Genomic DNA, 19154 nt, shown 5'->3' with positions numbered 1-19154 from the left:
AATGTCTTTTGTCTGCTATAACTAGTTAGTTGTCATCAACTAGTTACCAGCCACCCTATCAGCAAACCAGCACATTTCAGCGGAGAAAGCTTGCAAGCGACTGAATCCGACTTTCAAAGAAAAATCTGAGTGAACTTGCGAGACAAGCGGCGACCAGGCAGCCCTACCTTGACCAGCACAACCAGCAAATGCCAGTCACACTCGGCTCTGACGCGCGTGTATCAATGCCTCTGACGTCAGACGCCGATTAACAAAGCTTGCGCGAGGTCGTGCGTGTTAATTATAGAAACATAAAGAGCGCATGCGCAGTGCACGCACACGCGGTACGCGCGTCATAGCGAGAGTTGACAAGGTTTGGACGTTTCAGCGTGAGCTCGGGAGATTTCTATCGACGACGAATCAGCGATCGCTCGAAAACAAACTTGACTTGTGTTATACGATTATTATATCGACGAGGTGGGGGGAATCGCCAACACATTTCTCGATCAAAGATAACCAAGTTTTCAAAGTTGACAATCTAGCAATGAGGCTTAAAGTTGAATCACTTTTGCAATAAGCGCGACAGATGTTCTGAGAATTTCTTTTCAATTCATCGCTTTCGGAGACGGCAGAAATCCATCAAATCACTCTGACGCTTTTATGTTGATTATTACGTCACGTTTGAGTCATCTTAAACGAAGTTGATGGAATGGAATAGAGTTCATTTCGACTCTTTGGAACGTGCTCAGTCATGCGAGAACCTTTCATCAGACTCCAGTGATTTAGGCCTTTTAATGACGTCATACCGGGTCGAAACTAAAGCTTTATGACGTCAAAGAGCAATTAACGGGTCCACAGGTTGAGGGGATAAACATAGGCCGAGAATTAATTATCGAAACGAAAATCTTGTCCGGAGCGGGCGAGTCTGTGACCAAACAATTGAAATCAATTTGAAGCAGAAGCGACCAATCACGAGCGTTTGAATGTTTTTGAGACAAAACTTTAAAAAGTTCACTTTTTATTTTGCTGCGACATCCCGCCTGGGCGGAACATTTGAAAAAACGTTATTTTGACGTCACATAAACATGACATTTTTCTATGCCAACTTTCCCTTGAAACGATGACATAGGTTTTATGTACGTCGTGTTTGACTTTTGAGAGCGCAGTGATGTTACACAGACCTTAACATGGCGGGATTCTAGAGCGTTATTTCAAATAAAACTTTTCTCTGAAGCGCGATCGAACATTTGTTTGGGAGATTTCGAAATATTCCCTCCTTGTTGAAGAGCCCCCCTGAAAAAAAGTTCATTATCAAGGCCGGTTCTCTGTTATAAAGTAACGGTGGAGGCAAAGTATTGTGGGAGGCATCGCACAAAATCGTCTTCTCTGGATGAGCGTTCATCGACATCTGAGGAGATGTTTCGCGAGATCCGCTGAAGATGATCGACAACTTCATATTGTTGAAAATCCTTCTCCGGTTGCTTTGATGGAAACTATTCTTTCATTTAAGATCAACTCCCCGCTCATTTTAAATGAAACGCGATATTTATCCGCGCTTCTAATCGATAACTTTTAGCGCGTATTTAAGCTTTCAAATGCCTGTTGCTATAGTGACGTAATAATTGAAGAATTGCTAGAATGCAGTAAAAATATTTACTTTGCTCTGTAGACCGTGTTGTGACTTGGCGCTAATGCTGCAGATGGGAAAATATCTTTAATAAGAGATTTGCTGCTGTTGTGGGGGTAAATTTGGGGCGATCGGGCACAGGGGTTGGTTGGTGGATCAACTCAACATCTTTGCCATTGCATTAAATTTTAACCAGAACATTCTCGGAAAAGTTGGAAGTAATGAACAACATGAGTGGAAGCAATGCTCGATACTTCTTCACTTTGACCAAATGTGACGTTAAACTCTAATCCATTGTGCTGCAACACATGGCTTAGTGCAGTCATAATGTTTGAGGTTACTACTGGTCATCCGGTATGAAAACTGACCAGACGGGGTTCCGAGTGAACTCAAGCACGGTATAGGCGTCTATGCGCCAGTAGCAGAGTGTTTCCGAATTTGTAGCCAAGCCCTCTGTTAAATTGCACTGACACAAATGGGCTAATTTATTAGAATATGCAAATTTAATATCATAACCTTTATCCTCAGACTGAGAAAGTCTTTGCACGACTTAAACTCGGTGGTGATTTCTCATCGCTTGAGCCCCGGTTACCAGGCTTGTCCATGGGACATTTTTTCTGTCCCATCCCATCCCATCCCATAGCAATTCATGCCTGTCCCATCCCATCCCATCCCATGCCATCCCATCAAAATACAATTCAATAAATGTTATTAAATTTATGGAAATTTAAGTCTAATGTCTATTAGAATTGACTACATGTACAAAGAGAGATACAAAACGACAAAATTTATTGACTTTGTTAACTTTAAAGTTCAGAAAAGTTGTCTATCTATGACAATTTATTATCATTGGTACTCATATTCCGAGTCACTGTGCTCATTTAGCAAATTTTCAATGCCATGGGAATTGCAATTCGTGCTGTCCCATCCCATCCCATGGGACATTTCCCATGGGAATCCCATTCCCATGGACAAGCCTGCCGGTTACCGAGCTTTTGATGTCCATGTCCATCTCGATGTGCTTTAGAATTATTGTTGCTTGATCGAGTTTGAAATTGTTCGTCATATCCACCGACCTCGACCTCGATCGTCCGTAACCTGCCCAGAGGCATCACAACAACGGCGTGGCAATCATCGACTTGATGATTCTGCTTCAAAAAATCCTAGCAAGGAACGTTTCAATCGATATATTTTGAAAATCTTCGGCTGTCTCTAATTGCACAGCATGGTTGAAAATTAAAAATTATTTTATGGCAAAAAGAAATCCATTTTAGCTTAAAAACTGCAAAATTACAAACAAACTCGTTTGACCTGCAAGCGTGAACTCGACACAAAGTTCGCCACATGAGATGGCAGGGCTCGAAATTAGAGACATTCACACAGGGGATGTTCAAGATGAAGAAGTGATACGAAGTTAATTCTTTTAATCAAGACAAATACTGGTATAAATGGCGGCTTTATTGCAAATTCAACGCTTTCATTGGACAACAAATGAAGACCAAAAGACCTGGAACTAGTAATTGCTATTCATGATAATTGATCTAATCTGCCACGGAAAGCGAAATTTGGAATTAAACTTTTCGTCATTTTATTGACACAATGTAACTCATAACGTCACTGAAGCGTGCTTGTGACTCATAAAAAACTTGTTCATTGACGTCATAATCGCAAACGACTGGACGAAATGACCCCGGACAGATAGTTTTATGGTGGCATTGACACTAAATGCGCTCGGCAGAAAAATTATCTGAAGTAGGTGAATACCCCGACACGAAAGTGAAACGACAAAAGTTTTCGAAAACAAATGACGTGGCAAAAGTTTACAAAAACGCAATTAATTAGGTCATAATTAATTGGCAGTGGAAGACAATGAATGGAATGACGTCAGAGCTGTTCTGGCACGAGTTCGATTTTTTCCTCCGCGATGAGGATTCCTTTCTCGAAAAGCGAACTCGCGAAATTCACCTGGAACCAAACGGAAGTCCGATTAAGAGGCATTGTTACGTCATAATAAGTTGATGTGGTCATAAATTAAACAGTAAATTACTTTTTCTTCGTCGGAGTCCAAAGGCAGAGAGGCGACAGGGACGTAGGCGGGGTAGCGGTGGAGGAGGAATTCAAGAGCCGGAGCACAATCCGCCTCCAGTTCGAAGAATTTTCTCTCCTCCTCGTGGTAGACTCTGCAAGAAAGCACCTTTTACATGAGATTGTAAATTTGATCGCACCACGCATTATCCTGGTCATAGAAGGTTGGATTCCACGTCATACTTATAATTCAAAGACGACAAGCGCTTATAGTGACGCAATAAAACATTCAAAGGCCATTTAAGTTTTATTGAGGCGGCCAACCCACGTCATAGTAAATAATTAATATTTAGAGAGCACACGAAATAAAAATTACTACCTCCGACACGGTTGAGTAAACAGATTATGATGTCATACCGGGAATTTTGCAGCGAGTGATGAACCGTGACGGCCACGTTTTCGTTTGCGTCACTACCCAGGCACACACGGACCGCATTCTTACGTAACACCCGGACCTTAGTTTCCAAGCTGACGCCACAGAGACAGGCCGATGGGTGACCTGGTGACGTCATCTTAACTTTCGCTCCGTGAATGGTTCGGTCAAGTTCATCTGCAAAGTTCAAAGCAAAAATGGTCGAAAACGTTTTATCACATGACAAGGCATATTTTCCAGAGAAATGACAAAAATAATTGAACTTTGAACCTTGCGAGAGAGCGGGCGGAAGTGCGTCATAAAGGAAATCCATTCCTCTCTGATCAACAGCGCCATCTACATCAGCGTATTGAGCCAACCGCGCAAAGAGTTCGGAAACTTTCTTCAGAGTTTCACTCCTGGACACACTCACCTGGAACAAAATATGTCACATGATCTAATTACATCACAGGTGAATGACAATGACGTCACCTTGTCCGAGTTCTCGACCCCTAGTGAGGAGAGGTAATCGAGGGGAAGTCCCTTTCGAAACTCGAGATCTTCAGCAAAAGCACGAGTCAGGGCACAGGAGAACAACTGAAACATAATGATGTCACAATGGTGGTCATGACGAGATGGGGCAGGGGACTCACCTCTTGCATGAGGTCGCCCCACGAGTTTCTCTGGTAAGTGGAAATGGTGATGTGGAGCGAATGTGAACCTGGGAGCGAACTGGCCTGATGGATGAAACCACGTGGGAAGTACAAGAGGTCACCGGGTTCAAGGGTCGTCGAGAATATTTCCTCCCCAATCTCACTCGGGTCGAAATTTTCTGCACATTTTGTGAAAGTGACATAATCAGGCGAGAAAATAAACATCACATAATTAAGATTGTGGAGTTACTGCTCGAAAATCTTGGCAGAGTCTCTGCAGCACTCCGAGGATTGTACAAGCTCCATCGTTTCTTTCCCTCCAGCTGGAGAACAAATGCTTCTATGTCATCATAGTGAGGAGCGAATCCCTGGGTTCCAGGAGGAGTGAGATAACTGGAAGAACACAAAATTTTGAAAAATAAGGGAGTTGAAGAGGAACGAATGCACTCACATGTTGGAGCCGACCATGCTCTTGAAATACTCCTGCAGGGTGGCACAGAGCTGCCACACGGGTTTGCTGAACGCTTGTGGGTTTTTTAATCGGACCGAACAACCATTCTATGGACACAAACATAACATAAACATCTTCCAGGATTAAATTACAAAGACAACAACCCACCTTGTAATAATCCCACACGACGGGAGCAAACGCCCTCCCCTCTACGTTGTGGGTCTCCCTGCGGCCATCCTGGTAGGTCGTCACGTCCAAATTTACTCCAAACCTGACGTTACACTCGTTCAAAATCGTGTTTAAGTCGTCGGAACTAAACAAGCCCTCTGCGTAATTTGAAATATGACGTCGTACCAACAGTGGCTTCCTCTCCCAGATGTTGCTGAATCATAGAACTTTTGTTAACGCATCTTCATATTAATTATTATCAATGTGTCAGAAAAAACACAAATCTCCTTGTTCTACAGAGGATGCTTCTTGAAAAACCTGAAAAACTTCTTTAAACCGAAAGGCTGAATGAGCCATTCAAAGAGGAGTCTGCCATCTTTTTCACTGTTGCCTTGAGGGAAGGGCATCTTTGGAATGCTTGACGCTTTCTTTGATATGGTTGTAAATGACGTTGAGGTCTAAAGAATAGATTTGACAAAAAAAACCTTCGTAAATAACTGCCAGGTGAGAATAACACCCTCCAACTTGAGCACTACAACATCACAATGAGAAATCTTGCCTTCTCTGTGCTCTTAAAGACATCGCCATGAAGTTGTTCTTGTGTCTTCCCAACTTCTTCCTGCTTTAATGTCCTTCGCTCCTGATCAAGGAGCTCCCGGCTGGCAACACGCACTTTCTTCTTTGGAGGCTGAAGATTGTTCTTTTCTTCCATCACAACCAAGTCCATTGTGACACCATCTCTATGGATTGTGACATCATCTTTCTGCATCGAATCATCGCAAAATCATTGAAATTCATTGTTACCAGAAAACTGGATTAGGGCAACGACCTTTGTTTTGTCGTCGCTTCCCTCATCTTCACACTCGGTCAAACTCTGGCTCGTCGAAAGTTCAATGCTTCGATCTGGAAAAGTTTATGCTAAAAAACACTCCAAATAGAAGATAAAATGCCAGAAACATGCAAGTTCTATACTTTACCTTCTTTATAAATTGTTTGTTTATTTCCTGCTTCATCTTTGGCGATGTCGTCAGTCAACTTTGCTTCAAACTGCACAGAGCTTTCAACACAAATAAAGATATGAGACAAATAAGTTCTCGCCATCTATTGCATGGTGTGAAGTATCTGAATAAGTACACACCTGGCAGTTGATGAAAACTTTATCGGCCCGCTTTTAATGAAATTAATCGTCTGAATTTCATCATCATTTGGAGTAAAATATGGCTGCCAATCAGCTCCTTGGGATCCTTCAAATATTTGGGGTAAAACAGAAGAACAAATCACTCGATTAAAAATTTAAACCGTTAATGAAATTGGCACCATTTGTAAACTTCTTTTGTTTCTTTTTTCTTTTCGTTGAAGCTCTTCGTAATGAGAAAGCAGCTTTGTTTGATATTTGTTTAATCAAGGATGTTGATGTGGTTGAATTTTTGACTTGTGATGTTCGATCATTTTCTGGGTTGAAGAGGTACGTGGGAACTGCCTTTGGTTCTTGGACTGATGAAGAACTTTCCACCCTTCCTCTCTGAGAAGCAAAAATCACATTTTAAAGCTCTTAAAAATGTTCAAAGTGGAATGAGATCCTCACCTTCGTAGTGGTTGTCTGCGCAGAGTAAATGGCAAATGCAGACAATGGTACCGGTACTTTGCTTTTGTTGAGAGAAGTCTTGCTGAGCTTGTTTGCTTTCCCCATGCTTGTAAAAATCTTCTACTTATCAAAATTATCAGCAAAAAATCTTGTTTAAAATCTGCAAGATACTGGTATTAATAAATCATACAAACCACTTGAACAAGCTTAATCATAGGAACGGTTTGAACATGAATTATCAGTTTAAGAATTCTCTTATTCTTTGACAATGGCAAAATTATCCTCACAATCAAAAGTCAACCTTTGCTGATGGCTCAATGGCTTTCTGTGATTTTATTTTATACAGAATTAAAGCAATTTTTTTGTTTCAATTATTTCAATTTCAAACAAATTTTTTCTTCAATGAGCAAAAAACTTGTTGCTCTAGAAACTTCAAGTGAGCCACTGATTTTACATACGAGCCAGCTAAGCGGTTTTCTAACGAAACGCGAGTACAATAAGTGTGGTGAATCAAGTTGTCCTGACGTCGGTTTACATCTTTGGTTCTCGCAGCAGTCAAACTCAGAAAAGGTCGCAAAATGTCACTCAACCACAGAAGCACGCGAGATCGTCTCCATCAATTAACGTGCGCGGCACCCTTAAAGAAAATTTGCTCCAATAGAAACACGTGATTATAAATAAATATTCTCCGGGGGAATGGAACTGGTGGCTAAAATTTAACAGTTATGACGACAAGTAACAACTTATTAATTTGCGTTTAAATAGTCCAGTCGTTTCGTTTGTATTTAGGGCACAATTGGCTGACCCTGCTGCACGAATGGACGTCAATGGAGCATTTATGGTTTCACTTTAGGGAATTTTACTTTAAATATAGTGCAATAACCAAGTTAACATAGACATCTGTAACTTTGTGTTAGCAATTTTCGCCGCCCTAAGAAATAAGTTACGGTAGCTAATTAGCTGGTTAACAGCTTTTATCAACTATGGTACACCATTTATGGACCAAAGCATTGTCGAACAAATACGTAGTCACTAAATAATCTATCCTGCTTCAATCATGCTCAAAAAAAAAATAACACGAAAATGCATTGATATTATGAGTCATCAACACACGTCGCTGATATCCGTCATTGATGCAGAGAGGCGGCTCGTATTATCAGGTGTACGCTAATGATCATGATTGCAACAGCAGTGGTTGGCGTTTTTGTATTTTGTTTATTCTTCGTCTGGTATCGTAAGCCAAATAATTTCCCACCTGGTCCAAGGGGTTTCCCCTTAGTGGGTGTTGCCCCGTTCTTGGGGAAATTCCCTGAGCAAACTTTGGCAAAATATGGAGAAAAATATGGGAATGTTATTTCCATTCGGCTGGGTCCAAAGCCATGCGTCGTTTTAAACGATCTGGAAGCAGTTACCGAGGTAAGAAGCCAGGCAATCCAAGTCAAATCTACCAAGAATTATGTTTACGAAAGATGAAATATTATATTCACACAGTTTTTACAGCCATTAGCTTTGATTTTCCTTTATGAATTCATGAATGTTTATGTGACTTGCAGGCCTTGGTGAAGCAGGGTGAAAGCTTTTCAGGACGGCCGCATAATGCAATTATTTCTGAGCTTAGCCAAGACTATGGAATAACTTTCATTGATAGCGGAGATTTGTGGAAAACTCAACGAAAATTTGGACTTGCCACCTTGAAGAAGTTGGTGCCCGGTTTAATTTGATGCTAGTTCCATTGCTTAGAAACTTTGTATTTTCTCGGGATAAAATAAATTTGTATTTCTAGACTGGGTGTTGGAAAACAAAGCATGGAATTAACAATAAATGAACAAATTTCAATTTTAATGAATAAATTCAAAGCATTAAATGGAAAACCGTTTGAGTTGAAGGTGAGATAATGTACTACGATTATCTTTAATATTTAGATGTAAACTGTTGCTTAGTTGCTGCTGGTATTTGACTGTGCAAAAGTTGATTGCTTCTGCATCGATAAACATTGATTCTATTTAATTGTTATTTGGAAAAAAGTTTAAGTGTAAGATTGTTATGTTAAAGATCGTTTTGATATTTAGGAAATGATAAGAAAATGTTTTGCCAATTCCACATGCGTGGTGCTCATGGGTTGTGGATATCCGTACGATCATCCAACATTTGAAGCAATCCTGAGTAACTTGTAGGAAATTGCTTTCAGCAGTGAATGTGTTGTAAAGTATTCTAATATTATTATTCAATAAAAGCCCTGCTTAATAAATTAAAACACTTCCAGGTGCTACCAAAAGTAATGAACGTACTTGTCAATTATATTTATTATCTCACTCTCACATAAGCTTTAAGTGTGCAAGTGCCTAATTGTTGGTCAGTCATTAATCGACAACCAGGTATTGAATGAACAATATTTTTAAGACCTGAGGGGTTGGCTGCTGTTACAATCCCTTTCCTGCGTCATTTCCCTCCGTTCCGGAAACCTTATCAGAGGGTTTTGAAGAAAGTTGAAACACTTCGTGGTCAGTGCACCAACGAGCTCTTTCATGTGAACTGAGTATCTGGAACCCAAGTTACCAGTTTTTGTAATTTGTTTAAGGAATTATAAAAGATGTGGTCGAGGAACATAAAGTGGCATTTAATCATGAAAATGTTCGGGATTTCATCGATTATTACCTCATTGAAATGAAAACAAATCGTGAAGGTTTCAAGGTAAGAGTGCAACAAGTATCTTTGCACAGAGGTGTGCACGAGGAGCGATGCTTTTCTTAGGAACATAACCACGAGCGTGTCCCTTGTCCCTTTTTAAGGTTTATTTACTTGTTGCTTTTTTTTAAATAACCAACATGGTTGGTTAAAAAAAAATTTGCAGTAAGACTCTAATTTTATGTAGTGAATAAAAAAATTGCACAACTTGAAATTGAACTGATTGCACAACTTTTGCTCCGTGAAGTTTATGGTGAATAATAAACAATCCAATACGCAACACTAAGCACGTCAGAACCATGTTATGGCGTTTTTATATAAAAACTTTCTTTTTAATGCTGACAATAATGAGCCAAGTTGTCATCAGTGTCGTAATTTGCTTCATGTTGCAGATATTTTTAAGCTTAACCAACGTTAAATTTTGAAAATGAAGAATATTGAACGTTTGCACAGTTCTAGAATTTTCTTTATGTTCTACTTGTCTATAAATTATTTGTGGCAAGTGTGACCACCACAAAACTTTTCAAAACAGAATTCGAAATGAAATTTTCTAAATTCATTCATTCATTTACAAGAAATAATGATAATAAGCAATTGTAGCTGCAGTTAGACACTCACTTTACAAACAACACAATTCGTATGTGATTGTGTGATTTGTTTTCAAAAATGCACTCGAGTGAAGATCTTTTCTACCCGCTAAAGAGCTCAATCTTTACTTCATGGAAGATCCATGAATGACGTTCCTATTTTCATGAATGATGAGCGTGAGCAACGTGCTGTCTATGGCTTTGCATGATATCTCTTCACCTAGAAATTGTTTTCTAGGAGGAGCAGTTGCATCAGTATATCATGGATTTACTTGTTGGAGGAATTGACTCCTCAGTTGCTTCCATTGGATGGGGAGTGATCAGTCTCATCCATAACCCAGGCATCCAGGAGAAGTTGCGAAAAGAAATCGATCAAGTCATAGGTGCACATTATTTGCACAACTTCTTTGAGAGACGAAATAAATTTCTTTAATTTGCTGATCGACAGGTGATTGCTCCCCAAGCATGAGCCACGAGCAGGACATGCCTTACATGCGAGCTTTCATTCAAGAAAACCATCGTTTCAAAACACTTGCTGAGCTCAATGTACCCCACTGTACAAAGAATCGAGTGAAAATATTCGGATACGAAATACCTAAAGGCACCATGGTAAGGCTGCTTCTATGCTTTTGTACTTTAATGTCATGATGTAGCTTACAGCTTTCACAAAGCATTGATTATTTTGATGAAAGCTCCAGACCCTGTGCTTAAATTTCAAGATCTTTACAAACATCTGGAATGTTCACAATGATTCACGTGTGTGGAAGAATCCTGAAATATTCAACCCAGAGCGACACTTAGATGAAAACGGGAAATTTGTGAAATCGAGTCATGTGATTCCATTTGCTGTCGGCTATCGAAGTTGCATCGGAAAGATTTTGGCAAAATTTACTTTATTTTTGTTTTTCACTAATTTTCTGCAGAAATTTGTGGTGTTGGCTGATCCACACGACCAATTGCCGAGCTACGACAAAGATCCAAAGTCCACATTCAGTTCCCCTTACCCATACCCAGTTATTGTGAAGGAACGTTAAAAACCTTTGGGTGAAAAATTAATCTCAAACTTGTACAATTAAATAAAAGAATCAAATATTAGCCTTTGATGGTCACACACCTATGTAAATACAGTATATGAATGTATGGTATATGTATATACCTAATGTATATGTATATATAATACATTTCTGATTGGAAACTTCTTATACGCCTGCAAATGCCTGTCACGTGTGTAAATAAATTAGATTGTTTGAATCAAAATGCTCTATTTTTACATTGTTGTCAAAATGATAATGGGCAGGGCTAATGGCTAAAATTGAGCCTGGGGCTCCTTTGGTAAAATTGATCGTTATGTGAGTAACACAACATTAAATGATTTTGTGCAAGTGTCACAAAAATTATTCATTTCAAAACATTGTTTCCATATTTATGATTATATACGTCTAATCCAGTAAATCAACCTAATTGATCAATCATATTGATTTTGCAAAAGCAAGAAAGGAATTTATTTTATTCAGCAACATTGTGACAAATTACATGCAAGGTTGGTTTGCTTGTCATCAGTTATTTTGCCAAGTTGAAAGTGAGCGGATTCGGATTTGCACAAGTATCAAAATCTGTTTTCAAATTGGCGCACCTCTATACAAGGCACTATTGATGTTAAAGTGCAGCGGTTAATAACCAAATCTAGAACAGCAACACTAATTCGCCATCATGTTGGAGAAGTGAGTTTGAATGATAGCAGCGATATGTTTAGAAGCAGGAACGTAATTGTCACCCAAGAAGCATATAGTCCATAGCTCCAGAACTTAACCAAGTCAAACCCCGAAAAAGATTCACCAAATTTTTAACCGAAATATTTTTTTAAGGGGGATACTTTTAAAAATAACTTGAAATGTATTGATGCAGGTTACACATATGACAACGTCATTATGTAAATTAACACATTTTACTGTAGCTTGGTTGGTTAGTGCTGCCATTAAAAATTTTACTGGCAAAATTGCATCTATTGAGTTTGTTTAGAATTAAACAAAGATGATTTTAAAGTTAGCACTTTTGTCCGTGACGGCTTCATGCGAGTTGACAACTGAAATGTTTATAGCTCCTAATTCAGTGGGAGAAAAGGACATTGTGACGTAATATCAAAAAATAAGTTTCCTAATGAACACACTCAAACATACAGAAAAATTTAACTTTACACCACAATTAAATCAAATCTGTTGTTATAAGTATTTAGCTGTTTTTCAATGCATTGTGAGAGCCTCGCCACAGCCCAGTCAACTATCCCTTAATCTGGCCATGGATATGGCAGCTTTACCAAGGGGCGAGCACAAGAAATTTTCATAAGGACGGTTTCGCCAGGTCACAATGTGTTTCATAATAGTTACAGTAAAGTGCTAATGAAAGGGCTCGATGGGTGACAAAACCCTGCCCTTGCACATGTTAATGGTTTCATTTGTTCCCGAATAATAAACATGAGTGAACAGAAAAGTAATTTATTTATAAATTGTTGTGAATGACTGAGAAAAGAAATCCTTAATAACTCACGAATCTCATTGATGTATGCCTCCGCTCTGTGCATCACCTGTTTCTTTGCCATGGTAAGATAAATTCTATGACAATCTTTATCCACGAAAGGAGAAAAGTCTTTGAATGACTTAGACCTGACGATGATTCCTCATCGCTCAAAGCCTCGGTTACTGACATAGCCTTTGTGCAAGTTTTGATTTTCACACGTTTTTTATTTGGTTGTTTGATTTTTGCATTGCCCAAATTTAGAACTATTATTCAGGTCCCTTGAATCTGAGCAAGTGTTGTAAATAACATGCCCAGGACATGCTCATGAAAATTCACTATTACAATCGCCATACCACCATGCCATGGTACAGATTAGTTTAAGGTTGGCTGGCTTCCCAACGAAAAAATCATCTATTTTTGTGAGTATACAAATAAACAACATATGTATTCCTATAGCTTTTTGGGCAAGGTTTTTAAAAATCCAGTTCTTTTTCCGACAAAAATAGAGGAAATCACTGAAATTTCTGATTAGAAAAATTTGGGGTACGACATTTTAACGACCAATATCTCAAAAGGGCAAAATTTTCTTTCATAAGATAAACGCCAAAATGTTAAAAATGTTTATTGTTATACTTGTGAAATTTTGACAGATATATTTTGTTTTAAAGTCCTATAATTGAAGTCCAAATATCATCATGAAATCTCGCGACATTAGGGTAGATGGGAAAAATAATGCTCATTGTGATGGCATTTAACTTCAACTTCATCTTGTCGCAACTTGTGTTGGTGTTGAAAGGCTAATTTAATTTTAATACTTTATGATATGTTGATGTCAAGTATTCCCGGGGATTCACCTGTGTTACTGAGCGAATAAGCCCCTTTTCATGCAGCCCCCAATGCAACATAAAGAAGTCTCTGCGCAGCTTAAACTCAGCAGCAATTCTTCATCGTCCGATCTCCGAGGCTATAAGTTATAGTCTACTCTATACGCTCCACACTTGTCAGTGACTAATAGGCCTAGTTACCACAACTGGCAGCTATACGCTTCCTATGATATCGTTCATTTTTTACAGTTGACTGTGAGGAGTGGAAGTAATGCGCCAGTATCCTTGGTTGGGAGTACTTTAACCCAAGTCTTTGCATATCTTTCTTTGTTAGGACTATGCTTTAACCAACGCCTAGTATTATATATTACATATATTTGAATCCGTTCTTAATGGGCCAATTCTGATAATGTTACGTCTCAAGGACGATCAAGAGACGTAAACTAAAAGTATGTGTCTTTTTCCAAAATATGTTTGTCCTTTGGTGAAAGAAAGACCGGCAAGGTGCCAAGCCAAATTGGCATCCAATGTAGTCGAGTCATGGTGCATATTATTTTCGCTATCATGTTTGAATTGACTCACACAGTCACATTGACAACAAAGCTTCTCTATACAAGAGCATGAACCCATACGCTTTAAATCTAGGGTGATCACTTGTCATAAATTCAGATACTGGCATAAAATGTCATATATTTTAAAACACTTTAAGACATGTAGTTAATTTGTGTGAGAAATAATGCACGAGATTCATAACGTGCATGCCGATTTTTTTTATCTTCACGCCAATTTATAATAAACAAAGAAAAGCTGTTTGTTTGAACATTAATTTATAATAAATAAACAAAGAGTTGAAGCCTCAGTGCACACAATCACGCCAAAATTTGCCTGTTTGCATGGACAATTTCTCGTCAATAACTGCCCTACTTTTCAGTATGGCCTTGCAGTACTCTTTTTTAGATAAGCAAATGTGTACGCCATTTTAGACCTTGTAAATCCACAAATTTCTGGGGAAGCATTCCCCGGAGGAATTAGAATAGATTACTACAATCGTTTCTTGCATTTTCACTTGACTGTAGTGATTTTCACGCAGCGGGCATTGATGATAACCTCTTTTGTAGACAGAAAGCAGTGTTCTAATGACTTGACGCAAGTGACGTGGTGTACAAAATTTGCAGTGACATCACATTAAGTTATGTTTGTTTTTTAACTCCACTTGTCGTACTTTTACTTAACTTAAAATGTTTAGTACTAGAGCTGGCCATTGAGAATATCCGCAAAAGTTTGCATTAACTATATTTTTATGATACGTAAAATTTTGGGATTTGTTTTATTTTCACTAAATTTTGTGCATCCAGGATAAACGAATATTTAGCATTACCAGGTTACTTACAAAAATATCTATTTGAAAATGTTGGAATTGTTCCAAGTGCAAGATGAATTGTGAACCAAGTGCAAAGCAGGATGAGTTCCGTGTTCTCATCACTAAGATAAGTCAAAGACTGGAGCCGGATAGGCTGCCTGAAGTGAAATTTCAATGCTCGGATCACATCGGACGTGGAAAGATGGAGAAGATCGGAAGTTTCATCGAACTTTTCACGGTGCTTGAAGAGAGAGACGTCATTTCTTTCGACAACGTTGCATTTCTCATGAGGTGCTTGAGCAACATTTATCGAAAAGATCTCGAGAAACTGGTGAGACAATACCAGAACAGCTGGAGCAGTCCACAGAGCCCAATGACATCGCAACAAAATTATCCCCAACCCAGAGCATTCAGCAATTTGACAAGTGACGGAAACACTCGCAAGAACTTGTCAGCCTCCAAAGGTCAAACAGAATGTGAGCTTTCATTGCTGGAGGTCGCCCCGGAAATGAAAGGGGACATGGCACAACCATTTGCGACTAGTGGTTATGTGCTGGAACCAATCAGGACACGCACGACTAGGCCCCTACCCCAGCTGACACTCGACATGATAAGCTTTGTGGCGAGTAAGCTCTCCTACAACTGGCAGGCAACACTGCGCTTTCTCGGCATCACCGATGAAATAATCGACTCTGCCACTCTAAACTGGCCTCAAGACTTCAGGAGGCAAATCAAGGAGTGCCTCGAATATTGGGCGAGGTGCCTGTTCGTAAACATGAAACTTATAGGTATAAATTATATTATGTCGATGTATTAATCGTTTGTTTTTCAGGACTGGGGGACAAGTGACTCGAGATACTTTGATTGAAGCAACTCGGATGACCGGGAGGAATGACATTGCTGAGCAACTGGACTCTTTTTCATGAATGATCTGATCTTGAATTGTCTACTTTATTACTGCGTTACGACTATCACTAAAATATTTTCATTTCAATAAACAAGAATGACCAATGAAGGACAAGACCAGTGTTACACGCTTTACCATCCCGGGAGAGGACGAATACATTGCATATAAAACGAACAACAACTCTTGAAAGGACAGAGAAGAGCCGAAAGCACAATCTATTTTCGGAAAGTTTCCAACAATGCATACTAACGCTGTTGGCTTAATTAACTTTAAACAGTTTGCAGCAAAATCACGACTTTCTTAACGAGATTCGTGAGGTCGCTTCTCCGAATATTTCTTCGTGAACTCTTCAGCAGTTTTGTTAAATTTATTACGGTCCCTCGAGTACTCCTCTGCGACGTCGGCACGAAGCGGATGCTCAGGTTGTGGTTCGTGGATCATCTTCACGAGGTCACAAAGAACTGAAATATACAAGACATTGACATCACATTAATTCACACCAGAAATGAAACTCACAATTTATTTCCGATTATGACGTAATACGAACCTTGATCCGCCTTAGTTGCCGGCTTCCAGCATTCCGGGCTTATGATGGGGAGGCACATTTGTCCTTTCTCATCGATGTTCGGGTGATATATTTTGGTCTTGAACGTGATCTTCGGTGGTTTGAATGGATACTCTGCTGGGAATGTTATCTCAATCTTGAAGGCGCCTTTGTTGTAAGGGGCGACTTGCTATAAAGACAAAGGTTGTGTTATAATAACCACAATTGACGTTTCTACAATACAAATGGATATTTCAGTCTCAAGTTTCATAAAAAGCCTATAAGTTCAGAGTAAAAAGTTGGTGCAAGGTTATTAACATCTTAAGTTGCAAGAGCTGGTGACATAATTATGGAAGAATATTGTTCTAAGTTATAAACATCAGTGGTAATACCAGGGCTGCACACATTTAAATGGTCATCGATTAAAACAAAACTTGTTTGATCTTTCATACCGGAATTATGAGCATGTTCCACACAAGCAGGTTGGTGCTGTTAGTCTCCATGAAGCGATACGACTTGTTTGTGCTTTGCTGAATTGTCATCATTTCCTGAAAGCAAATTAACACTGGGTGTCACTGTAAGAACTTCACAAACTTTTTTGTTTCAAATTGGTCTGAGGAAGCAATGTAAGAAGCTCTAGCAGCAAAAATTAGTTTGTGGCGATATCTAAAACATTAAAGTGTGTTATATTGATTGGTACGTCATCTGTGCGTTAAACATTGTTTGATTGCGCCATTTAATACAAACTCCAGGATAGAGTAGTGTGTGTGTGACACCTAAAAATATAAGATTAGAATAACGGAAGCATTCACCAATCAAAGATGCTAAGTTACTTAATCTACATTGAAGTCTAAGCATTATAGAAGGATAAACAGGAAGGATTCCATGACAGGTCTCTTGTGTGATTCAAACCATTTTTTTTCGTTTTATTTTCTGGTTGTTTGCCACGTTTCCACTTATGCTAAATTTGTAAGCAACATTGGTATTGTCGTAAAAACGTGAAAATATGTGTGTATTTGATTAACAAAAAGCAGAAAACTATTTACAGCTTAAGCCAGGGGCGGGCAACTTCTTCGGTCGGTGGGCCTGATATGAAAAAATGAAGTACTTGGCGGGCCGGATTCCTGAATCGATACATTAATCGTGTATTTAATTATTTATCCACCTATGCAAGGAATAAATCGTATTTAATGTAAACTTTAAGTTTTAAGCATTCTTCTTCTTTAAGCAACACTTCTTAAAGAATAACTAACAATCACTATATTTGACGTAATAAGCAAGTAGTGAAGGATTGCGGCAGACTGTGTCACAGGCCACATTATCATGTAAGACCGGAAACTGTCTGCGGGTCGCTCAAAATCCCGTCACGGGCCTGGTCCGGGCCGTATGTTGCCCGCCCCTGGTTTAAGCTTTCAAGATTATCCTCAGTTTACCAAAAATACCTGATTCTTCACACTAAAACTGCAACCCCCTAAAAATGTTACAATGATGCATTCAAATGAAAACCAATTTTGTGCCAAAAATTAAAAATAATCGACTAACTATTCTTTCTTTATAAATTCATAATTCCAATAATAAAGTAACAGATAATATTCCGACAAAAGAGCTAATGGTGGAATTAGTTTGATTTTCAGTCTGAACTAAAGCTCAGTAAAATTGTGAAGTTAGGAATTCATTTAAGGAAACAATAATCCTTAAATTTTGTGATTTCCATGACTTTGTTGGACTTCTATGTGATGGCTAAAAAAATTTGAATAAGCTAATCAGAGGCCAACGATGTTTTTCATTACGGGAATTACCGTAGCAAATAGCGCATTAAAAATTGCAGGTCGCATGTTTAGGCCTGAAATGTGACTGAAAATTGATGAATTTTGACTTTTGGGCTGTTGTAAGAGTTGGAGATCTAAGGCGTACTAAAATTACAGAGAGCCCAATGAGGGGGACATTTAAGTTTATTTTAAGTAATTTCACTCTATAATAAAACAAATAAGGAAATTAGCGCTCTTTACAAGGGTTATTGGCTCTTTAAAACAAAAATTCTTCATAAAATATTTCGAAAATTTTTCAACAAAAATTATTATAAAACTTTATCACATTATCATTTGTCTACAAACCATTGTTCACAAACTGCATCTAAACAAACCTTCTGCAGACGTCTGGTTGCTGCCATTTTTCCTGCAAACTTTACATTAACTTTAAAACAAATCACAAATCTGTGAGAGAAAGCACAAGATGTAACCTGCGAGCAATTAAAGAATAAAACACGGAGACAATCCAAATACTCTTCATATTGGTCAAAAAGTGAGATTTCTACGAACATGGTCCCAGGCTCTAACACGTCTTTTCAAAAGCTCTGTCAGATCAGGAAGAGAAGTATGGCTGGCATAACCTAGGGGCTCTAAAAATTCCGAGAATTTAAATATTTTAGTGTCGTGTAATTGCTGTTCGTTTTCTGATTTATTTTGAACATAAGTTTCTAAACTGGGTCATTCCATGTGAAAATATCATGGAGCTTTGTTCATGGCACTTCTCAAACTTTCCTGTACAACTGTTAAAAAGTGCCATATATTACAAAAGGAAGAAATTCCAAGTTTCAGGCCATTTGAATTTTAGGAGGCTCATAAATTCTGTTTCAATGGTGACAGAATTTGACAGAAGGCTGATAATTGGTACCAGATAAACATTTTCTACTTTCTTTTCATAAAATAAAACCTTTTCCTGTAAAACTCCTTCAATAAGAATTTAATTTTTTTCAAAGATTTTTAAGTCCGGGAAACAAATGTGTCTGAAAGTGTCAGTTCAATCACGAACTGTTGAAACTTTGCAGCAGGTC

General features: G+C 38.6%; 4 protein-coding genes across 6 annotated transcripts; 2 read left to right on the top strand and 2 right to left on the bottom strand.

Annotated features, from left to right (window-relative positions):
* Nucleotides 1-3177: 3177 nt before the first annotated feature.
* LOC143446823 (ribosomal oxygenase 1-like) lies at nucleotides 3178-7087 on the bottom strand. 2 transcript variants are annotated; one of them, XM_076946640.1, is made up of 16 exons: nucleotides 6901-7087; nucleotides 6633-6837; nucleotides 6454-6559; nucleotides 6293-6372; nucleotides 6145-6218; nucleotides 5875-6078; nucleotides 5634-5773; nucleotides 5316-5529; nucleotides 5148-5254; nucleotides 4947-5089; nucleotides 4697-4875; nucleotides 4536-4640; nucleotides 4335-4476; nucleotides 4049-4241; nucleotides 3654-3786; nucleotides 3178-3571 (listed from the first exon to the last, which is right to left on the bottom strand). In XM_076946640.1, exons 1-16 carry the CDS (start codon nucleotides 7003-7005, stop codon nucleotides 3491-3493), a joined length of 2211 nt encoding a protein of 736 aa, XP_076802755.1. In that variant the 5' UTR covers nucleotides 7006-7087; the 3' UTR covers nucleotides 3178-3490. The 2 variants fall into 2 exon arrangements, with proteins under 2 accessions (XP_076802755.1, XP_076802756.1); XM_076946641.1 differs by having other exon boundaries at nucleotides 6958-7082.
* An 851-nt stretch (nucleotides 7088-7938) lies between these two features.
* Nucleotides 7939-11721, top strand: LOC143446929 (cytochrome P450 2U1-like). The gene is made up of 9 exons (XM_076946797.1): nucleotides 7939-8316; nucleotides 8454-8599; nucleotides 8684-8786; nucleotides 8970-9070; nucleotides 9301-9401; nucleotides 9479-9591; nucleotides 10411-10555; nucleotides 10621-10781; nucleotides 10892-11721. The coding sequence occupies exons 1-9, from the start codon at nucleotides 8071-8073 to the stop codon at nucleotides 11204-11206; spliced, it is 1431 nt and encodes a 476-aa protein (XP_076802912.1). The 5' UTR covers nucleotides 7939-8070; the 3' UTR covers nucleotides 11207-11721.
* Nucleotides 11722-14845: 3124 nt separating this feature from the next.
* On the top strand, nucleotides 14846-17079 carry LOC143444866 (uncharacterized). The gene is made up of 2 exons (XM_076943650.1): nucleotides 14846-15629; nucleotides 15703-17079. Exons 1-2 carry the CDS (start codon nucleotides 14944-14946, stop codon nucleotides 15794-15796), a joined length of 780 nt encoding a protein of 259 aa, XP_076799765.1. The 5' UTR covers nucleotides 14846-14943; the 3' UTR covers nucleotides 15797-17079.
* On the bottom strand, nucleotides 15803-18583 carry LOC143444867 (ubiquitin-conjugating enzyme E2 L3-like). 2 transcript variants are annotated; one of them, XM_076943651.1, is made up of 4 exons: nucleotides 18465-18583; nucleotides 16774-16869; nucleotides 16325-16511; nucleotides 15803-16238 (listed from the first exon to the last, which is right to left on the bottom strand). In XM_076943651.1, exons 1-4 carry the CDS (start codon nucleotides 18489-18491, stop codon nucleotides 16078-16080), a joined length of 471 nt encoding a protein of 156 aa, XP_076799766.1. In that variant the 5' UTR covers nucleotides 18492-18583; the 3' UTR covers nucleotides 15803-16077. The 2 variants fall into 2 exon arrangements, with proteins under 2 accessions (XP_076799766.1, XP_076799767.1); XM_076943652.1 differs by having other exon boundaries at nucleotides 18436-18534.
* Between the last annotated feature and the right edge of the window lie 571 nt (nucleotides 18584-19154).

This window comes from Clavelina lepadiformis, chromosome 2 (genome assembly GCF_947623445.1).
Source record: "Clavelina lepadiformis chromosome 2, kaClaLepa1.1, whole genome shotgun sequence".
NCBI classification, from domain to species: Eukaryota; Metazoa; Chordata; class Ascidiacea; order Aplousobranchia; family Clavelinidae; genus Clavelina; species Clavelina lepadiformis.
Note: the sequence above shows the minus strand (reverse complement) of the source record. Positions and strands in the feature narration are given on the sequence as shown.

What these genes read in the sequence shown, in the direction of transcription:
- LOC143446823 (XM_076946640.1), bottom strand. Translation starts at nt 7,005, where the DNA reads ATGGGGAAAGCAAACAAGCTCAGCAAGACTTCTCTCAACAAAAGCAAA. An exon ending in ACAAAAGAAGTTTACAAATG is followed by an intron (nt 6,560 to 6,632) that starts GTGCCAATTTCA and finishes AAATATTTGAAG; the next exon opens with GATCCCAAGGAGCTGATTGG. An exon ending in GAAGCGACGACAAAACAAAG is followed by an intron (nt 6,079 to 6,144) that starts GTCGTTGCCCTA and finishes GATTCGATGCAG; the next exon opens with AAAGATGATGTCACAATCCA.
- LOC143446929 (XM_076946797.1), top strand. Translation starts at nt 8,071, where the DNA reads ATGATCATGATTGCAACAGCAGTGGTTGGCGTTTTTGTATTTTGTTTA. An exon ending in GAAGCAATCCTGAGTAACTT is followed by an intron (nt 9,071 to 9,300) that starts GTAGGAAATTGC and finishes AATATTTTTAAG; the next exon opens with ACCTGAGGGGTTGGCTGCTG. An exon ending in AGAAATCGATCAAGTCATAG is followed by an intron (nt 10,556 to 10,620) that starts GTGCACATTATT and finishes GCTGATCGACAG; the next exon opens with GTGATTGCTCCCCAAGCATG.
- LOC143444866 (XM_076943650.1), top strand. Translation starts at nt 14,944, where the DNA reads ATGAATTGTGAACCAAGTGCAAAGCAGGATGAGTTCCGTGTTCTCATC. An exon ending in TGCCTCGAATATTGGGCGAG is followed by an intron (nt 15,630 to 15,702) that starts GTGCCTGTTCGT and finishes TTTGTTTTTCAG; the next exon opens with GACTGGGGGACAAGTGACTC.
- LOC143444867 (XM_076943651.1), bottom strand. Translation starts at nt 18,491, where the DNA reads ATGGCAGCAACCAGACGTCTGCAGAAG. An exon ending in CAACCAGACGTCTGCAGAAG is followed by an intron (nt 16,870 to 18,464) that starts GTTTGTTTAGAT and finishes ATTTGCTTTCAG; the next exon opens with GAAATGATGACAATTCAGCA. An exon ending in GGCAACTAAGGCGGATCAAG is followed by an intron (nt 16,239 to 16,324) that starts GTTCGTATTACG and finishes TGTATATTTCAG; the next exon opens with TTCTTTGTGACCTCGTGAAG.